The 7528-nt window shown below is 62.0% G+C and overlaps 1 protein-coding gene across 1 annotated transcript; it reads right to left on the minus strand.

Annotated features, from left to right (window-relative positions):
• Positions 1 to 202: 202 nt before the first annotated feature.
• PLEKHJ1 (pleckstrin homology domain containing J1) lies at positions 203 to 7528 on the minus strand. Its single transcript, XM_054396297.1, has 6 exons — positions 7429 to 7528; positions 4664 to 4731; positions 4055 to 4121; positions 1334 to 1424; positions 573 to 636; positions 203 to 268 (listed from the first exon to the last, which is right to left on the minus strand). The coding sequence occupies exons 1-6, from the start codon at positions 7520 to 7522 to the stop codon at positions 203 to 205; spliced, it is 450 nt and encodes a 149-aa protein (XP_054252272.1). The 5' UTR covers positions 7523 to 7528.

The following is a 7528-nucleotide window of genomic DNA, read 5'->3' on the forward strand; positions in this document are numbered from 1 at the left end:
TGGCTCCCTCCCCAGCTGGGGCAGAGGGGGAGGGACTGGGCCACAAATTCCCTTTACAAAAATCATACAAAATAATAAATAAAACCCCCACTAAAAGTCACTTGGTCACTGCTGACAGCTGCTGCTGCTGCTGGCCCTGGGGAGGGGGCCTCGGGGTGACCCTCTGGAGGGAGCCCAGGGCCAGCTCAGCCCAGCCCAGGGCTCACTGCTTGGGTGCTCCCAGCTGGAATCGAGCTTCCTCCGAGATCCCAAACTGCTCCAGGGGGTCCTGCAGCAAGGAGGAGCACAGGGAAGGGATCTTAGAACCAGCCCCAGCGTGGGGAGGGGAAGGGAGCTCTGGAGATCAGCCAGGCCAAGCCCCCTGCCAGAGCAGCACCCCCAGGGCAGGGCACACAGCACACAGCCAGGGGGGGCTGGGAAGGCTCCAGAGATGGCAACTGCAGAGCCTCAGCCCTGAGCAACCTGAGCTGGGGGCAGCTGTCCCTGCCCATGGCAGGGGGCTGGAGCTGGAGGTGCTTCAGGCTCCCTTCCACCCCAAGCCAAGGCTGTGGCTCTGGGGCTCTGGGACTCACCTTCCCTGTCAGCTTCTGGATCTCGTTGCGGTAGAAGATCAAAGTCCTCCTCATGAACTCATAGCTGGAAGACAGAGACAGAGCTGGCAGGGGCTGGGCAGGGGTGACAGAGACAGAGCTGGCAGGGGGGTGGGCAGGGGCCAGCTGCTCTTCAGGGCCTAGGGGAAGCTGGGCTGGGAGGGCTCTGCTTGGCCTTTCTTTTGCTCCTGCAGTCCCAGCCCCCAGCCATGGCTCCCCCTCAGGTCTGCCCTCTTGGGAGCTCAGGCCCAGCCTTTGGTCCCTGCACTGATTTGGGTCAAGGCTTTGCCATGTTGGGTAACAAAAAGCTCTTGAGAAAGAGAGAAGTGCTGAGAGGTTGCTGCATGAGCAGCACCAGGAGGGCAGCCCCTGGGGAGAGACCTGTGACAAGGGCTGGGAGGGGCAGGATGAAGGACAATGGCTTGGAGCTGGGAGAGGGCAGATTGAGACTGGAGAAGAGGAAAAGATTCCTGCAGTGAGGGTGGGGAGACACTGAACAGGTTGCCCAGGGAGGCTGTGGCTGCCTCCTGCCTGGAGGTGTTCAAGGCCAGGCTGGATGAGGCCTTGAGCAGCCTGGGCTGGTGGAGGTGTCCCTGCCCATGGCAGGGGCCTGGAGCTGGATGAGCTTTGAGCTCCCTTCCAGCCCAACCTAGGAGTCTGTGACATTGACCTCTTCCTCCCCAGCCTTCCCCCCAGCAGCCCAGGGCAGGGCTGGCAGCAGGGCTGGCAGCAGGGCTCAGTACCTGGCTCTCTTGAGGGCCTCAATCCACTCCTGGCACTGCTCCTCACTGGCACACTCAAAGCAGTATTTCCTCTCTGGCTCCTCGATGAAACCTGCCAGGGGAAAGGCTTCACAAGGGAGGTCCTGCCAGAGCTGCCTCTGCCCCAAAGTCCTTGCCCAGGCCCCAGTGAGCAGCCCTGAGTGACTGAGGGGAGCTGTGCCTGGGCTGGCAGCCTGGGCAGGCCTCAGTGCCCTCACCCTGGGGACCTCCCAGCAGGCCTGGAGCAGCTGCTGCCAGCATTGCCTCACTCTGAGCCCTGCAGCAGGCTGCCCAGAGAGGCTGTGGAGTGTCCTCTGCAGACCTTCAACCCCTGCCTGGAGGTGTTCCTCTGGGATTTATCCTGCTCTAGCAGGGGGGTTGGACTGGTGATCTTCGGAGGTCCCTTCCAGTCCCCCCATGCTGGGATTCTGGGACTGGGCAGCTTCTGGCAGCCAAAAACTTCAGAGAGCAAAGAGAGCTTCAGCTGTGACAGCCCAGAGCTGAACCAGAGCACCACAGCCAGCCTGGGGCTGAGCCTCCCTGCAGCAGCCACCAGAGCTTCAGGGAGCAGAGTGGGGAAAGGCCCCAGGGAAGCAACTGGGGTGCTGTGCTGGAGGGCAGTGGTGCTGTGCTGGAGGGCTTGGTGCTGTGCTGGAGGGCAGTGGTGCTGTGCTGGAGGGCAGTGGTGCTGTGCTGGAGGGCTGGGGTGCTGTGCTGGAGAGCAGTGGTGCTGTGCTGGAGAGCAGTGGTGCTGTGCTGGAGAGCAGTGGTGCTGTGCTGGAGGGCAGTGGTGCTGTGCTGGAGGGCTGGGGTGCTGTGCTGGAGAGCAGTGGTGCTGTGCTGGAGGGCAGTGGTGCTGTGCTGGAGGGCAGTGGTGCTGTGCTGGAGGGCTGGGGTGCTGTGCTGGAGAGCAGTGGTGCTGTGCTGGAGGGCAGTGGTGCTGTGCTGGAGGGCAGTGGTGCTGTGCAGAGCACAGAGCAAGTCCCTGTGCAGCCCTAGGTCCTTAGCAGGCATAATGAGGACACTTCATTAATTCCTGTCCCCACAGCTCCGGTCCTGAGTCCCCACAGCTCCGGTCCTGAGTCCCCACAGCTCTGGTCCTGAGTCCCCACAGCTCCGGTCCTGAGTCCCCACAGCTCTGGTCCTGAGTCCCCACGGCTCCGGTCCTGAGTCCCCACAGCTCTGGTCCTGAGTCCCCACAGCTCCAGGCTGCTGCTGAGGGTCTGGGGCAGCCTGCAGGGAGCCCTCAGGACAGGACCTGGCACCAACTGGCACTGCCAGGAGCACTTTTCTCAGGAGGCTTCTCCCACCAGAGCTCCTCAGAGCCTCTGCTCACTTCTGGTACCCAGAAGGCTTGGACCAGGATCCCTGAGGTCCCTTCCCACCTGGCATTCTGAGCGTCTGGAATTCTGGACTCCAGGAAGTCTGTTTGGAGAGCAGGGAGCTGGAGCAGCTCTGCTGTGAGCACAGCCTGGGGGGGCTGGGGGTGTGCAGCCTGGAGGGGAGAAAGCTCAGGGGGACCTCAGAGCTGCCTGCCAGGACCTGAAGGGATCCTGCAGGAAGGCTGCAGAGAGACTTTTGCTGAGCCAGGCCAAGGGGGAATGGTTTGGAGCTGAGGCAGAGCAGGGTTAGAGTGGAGCTGAGGAAGAAATTCTTGAGTGTGAGGGTGGTGAGACTCTGGCACAGGCTGCCCAGGGAGGCTGTGGCTGCCTCCTGCCTGGGGGTGCTCAGTGCCAGACTGGATGAGGCCTGGAGAAGCCAAGCTGAGAGCTGCCCCTGCCCATGGCAGGAGGTCGGAGCAGAGGAGCTCTGAGCTCCCTCCCAGGCTGAGCCATTCTGGAATCCTCTGTCCAGGCTGCCTGAGGGCCCTGTGGAGGCAGCAACCTCCCCTGGCTGGGACAGCAGCAGGCTGAGCACAGAGCAGCAGCTGTGGCCAGCAGCCAGGCCAGGAGATACAGAGATGGCCTTGGACACATCCTGTTGTGCTGGCCACATACCTCTGGCACAGAGCTGAGCTGGGGATGAAAGGCTGCTCACAAAGCACAGCACAGCAGCAGCCAGCTGCAGCCCTGGCCACCAGCACAAGGACACTGGGGCTGGCTGGGGGGACAGGGCTGGGGCAGCCCTGCAGATGGTTTAGCTGAGGAGCACTTGGTGGGGATGAGAGGCAGCAGCACAGCAGCAGCAGCAGAGCTGCCTGCAGAGGGATTTCCACCAGCACCAAGCCCTGCTCTGGCTCCTCTCACACCTCCTGGCCTCCCATGCAGCTGTGCCACTGCTTCAGCCAGTGAGGAAACAGCTGGGCACAGGGCATGGCCAGGCCAGGCTGCAAGTGGCAGCTGAGGAGCTTAAGGGCTGAGGGGCACTGAGCCCAGGGAGCAGCATGGCTGAGGGGCACTGAGCCCAGGGAGCAGCATGGCTGAGGGGCACTGAGCCCAGGGAGCAGCATGGCTGAGGGGCACTGAGCCCAGGGAGCAGCAAGGCTGAGGGGCACTGAGCCCAGGGAGCAGCAAGGCTGAGGGGCACTGAGCCCAGGCAGCAGCAAGGCTGAGGGGCACTGAGCCCAGGCAGCAGCAGCATGGCTGAGGGGCACTGACTCCACTGCACAAAGCCAGAGGCAAAAGCAGGCAGTGAGCAGTGAGCTGTCTCCTCTCAGGCAGCTCTCTGTGCCCCAAGGGAGGGTGCAGGGACTGCAGCACTCACTGATGGAGAAGACATTTTCCTCCTCTTTGGTGATCCTGCAGTGCTCCAGCAGCAGAGCTCCAATGGGCTGGAAGAGAGCCACAGGGAGAGGATTTAACCCACACCCACCAGTGGCTGGGACCCCCAGAGCCTGCCTAGAGCCCTTGGAGCAAGCTTCTTAACCCTGCCTCTCATCCTGGCACTCCCAGCCCTTGTCACAAGTCCCTCCCCAGCTCTCCTGGAGCCCCTTCAGGCACTGGGAGGCTGCTCTGAGGTCTCCTGGAGCCTTCTCCATGCTGAACAGCCCCAACCCTCCCAGCCTGTCCCTACAGGGGAGGTTCTCCAGCCCCTTTGAGCATCTTCCTGGCCTCCTCTGGACCCACTCCAGCAGTTCCATGTCCTCCTTGTGCTGGAGGCCCCAGAGCTGGCTGCAGTGCAGCAGATCTGCTGTGAGCTCAGAGCAGAAGCAGTGGGGTGTGGGCAGTCCTGCCCCGAGGGGCTGTGAGGGGAAGTCAGTGAAGGGAACCTGAGGGCTCTGTCCTTGCTCCAGCAGCCTGGTACTGTGCCCCTGGGCAAAGCCTACACAGCCAACTGCCAGAGAAGGGAGAGAGGGGGAGAAGGGCTCCATACCTCAGCCTCATCTGTCCTGAAGTAGAAGAGAAAGTTGACCACGAGCTTCACAAGACGTTTCTTCAGCACTGCCAGCGAGAGGAGGGTTGGGGGAAGCCTCTGCCAGCCCGTGCCAGCCCCCAGCTTGGCTTCAACCCAACCCAAGCCCTGCTGCACTTCAGATCTGTGCTCCCAGATGAGCTCATGACACCCACCCTGCCCAGGAAGGGCATCCTCTGGGCACTCACCCTGCAGGGGAATCCCAGCATGGAGAGGGTGGAAGGAGCCTCTGGAGCTCACCCAGTCCAACCCTCTGCTCCAGCAGGGCACCCCCAGCAGCTTGCCCAGGAGCACAGTGCCCAGGGGGGGTTGGAAGCTCTGCAAAGAGGGAGACTCCACAACCTCTCTGGGCAGCCTGCTCCAGAGCTGCAGCACCCTGGAGTTTGCCAGCCCTGACTCTCCAGTACCACCAGCCCTGCTCCCCAGGGCGCCCAGTTCCTTCCAGTCCCTCTCCAGCCCTGTGCCATTCCTGCTCCAGACCTTCCCCCAGCTTCAGAGCTCTGCTGCAGTACCACCAGTCCTGCCCTCCAGAGCTCCCAGGCCCTCTCTTGCAGCACCTCCCTATCCCCATCCCTATCCCCATGCCTATCCCCATCCCTATCCCCATCCCCATCCCTATCCCCATCCCCATCCCTATCCCCATCCCCATCCCCATCCCCATCCCTATCCCATCCCCATCCCCATCCCCATCCCTATCCCCATCCCCATCCCTATCTCCATCCCCATCCCTATCCCCATCCCCATCCCTATCCCCATCCCTATCTCCATCCCCATCCCCATCCCTATCCCCATCCCCATCCCTATCTCCATCCCCATCCCCATCCCTATCCCCATCCCCATCCCTATCTCCATCCCCATCCCTATCCCATCCCCATCCCCATCCCTATCCCTATCCCCATCCCATCCCCATCCCCATCCCTATCCCCATCCCCATCCCTATCCCATCCCCATCCCTATCCATCCCCATCCCCATCCCTATCCCCATCCCCATCCCCATCCCCATCCCTATCCCATCCCCATCCCCATCCCCATCCCTATCCCCATCCCATCCCATCCCCATCCCATCCCTATCCCCATCCCATCTCCATCCCATCCCCATCCCTATCCCCATCCCCATCCCATCCCCATCCCCATCCCTATCCCCATCCCCATCCCTATCTCCATCCCCATCCCTATCCCCATCCCCATCCCTATCTCCATCCCCATCCCCATCCCCATCCCTATCCCCATCCCCATCCCTATCCCCATCCCTATCCCCATCCCCATCCCTATCCCCATCCCCATCCCTATCCCCATCCCTATCCCCATCCCATCCCATCCCCATCCCATCCCATCCCCATCCCTATCCCATCCCTATCCCATCCCCATCCCATCCCTATCCCTATCCCATCCTTATCCCCATCCCATCCCTATCCCCATCCCCATCCCATCCCATCCCATCCCATCCCTATCCCATCCCCATCCCATCCTCCATCCCCATCCCATCTCCATCCCCATCCCCATCCCATCCCCATCCCCATCCCCATCCCATCTCCATCCCATCCCCATCCCCATCCCATCCCATCCCCATCCCCATCCCATTCCTATCCCCATCCCATCCCCATCCTCATCCCCCTTCCCATCCCTATCCCAATCTCATCCCATCCCCATCCCATTCCCTATCCCATCCCCATCCCATCCCATCCCCATCCCATCCCCATCCCCATCCCATCCCATCCCATCCCATCCCATCCCCATTCCCATCCCATCCCCATCCCTATCCCATCCCCATCCCCATCCCATCCCATCCCTATCCCTATCCCCATCCCCATCCCTATCCCCATCCCATCCTATCCCATCCCCATCCCTATCCCATCCCCATCCCTATCTCCATCCCCATCCCCATCCCTATCCCTATCCCTACCCCCATCCCTATCTCCATCCCCATCCCCATCCCATCCTCATCCCCATCTCCATCCTATCCCATCCCCATCCCCATCCCATCCCTATCCCCATCCCCATCCCTATCCCCATCCCCATCCCTATCTCCATCCCCATCCCCATCCCCATCCCTATCCCCATCCCCATCTCCATCCCCATCCCTATCCCATCCCCATCCCCATCCCTATCCCCATCCCCATCCCTATCTCCATCCCCATCCCTATCTCCATCCCCATCCCCATCCCTATCCCTATCCCCATCCGTATCTCCATCCCCATCCCCATCCCTATCCCCATCCCTATCTCCATCCCCATCCCCATCCCTATCCCTATCCCCATCCCTATCCCATCCCCATCCCCATCCCTATCCCTATCCCCATCTCCATCCCTATCCCCATCCCCATCCCTATCTCCATCCCCATCCCCATCTCCATCCCCATCCCCATCTCCATCCCTATCCCATCCCCATCCCCATCCCTATCCCTATCCCCATCCCCATCCCTATCCCCATCCCCATCCCTATCTCCATCCCCATCCCTATCTCCATCCCCATCCCCATCCCTATCCCTATCCCCATCCGTATCTCCATCCCCATCCCCATCCCTATCCCCATCCCCATCCCTATCTCCATCCCCATCCCTATCTCCATCCCCATCCCCATCCCTATCCCTATCCCCATCCGTATCTCCATCCCCATCCCCATCCCTATCCCCATCCCTATCCCCATCCCTCTCTTCCCACTCCTGCCTCACCCCTCCGCCAGCCTCCTGCCCCCAGCCGCTCCCCGCGCAGCCTCTCCCCGCTCACCGCTGCCCTTCTTGGGCACCCGCATCAGGATCTCCGCCGCCTTCTCCGCGGGCTGCCGGGCCAGGGACAGCAGCTCCCGCTCGTTGTAGCGCATGGCGAG

The sequence above is a fragment of the Indicator indicator genome, chromosome 36 (genome assembly GCF_027791375.1).
Source record: "Indicator indicator isolate 239-I01 chromosome 36, UM_Iind_1.1, whole genome shotgun sequence".
NCBI classification, from domain to species: Eukaryota; Metazoa; Chordata; class Aves; order Piciformes; family Indicatoridae; genus Indicator; species Indicator indicator.

Bases quoted from the DNA above. Each gene is read 5' to 3' on its own strand.
- PLEKHJ1 (XM_054396297.1), bottom strand. From the start codon at position 7,522: ATGCGCTACAACGAGCGGGAGCTGCTGTCCCTGGCCCGGCAGCCCGCG. The intron at 4,732-7,428 runs GTGAGCGGGGAG...TCTCGCTGGCAG, and splicing joins GGTGCCCAAGAAGGGCAGCG to TGCTGAAGAAACGTCTTGTG. The intron at 4,122-4,663 runs GTATGGAGCCCT...GCTCTCTTCCAG, and splicing joins TCAGGACAGATGAGGCTGAG to CCCATTGGAGCTCTGCTGCT.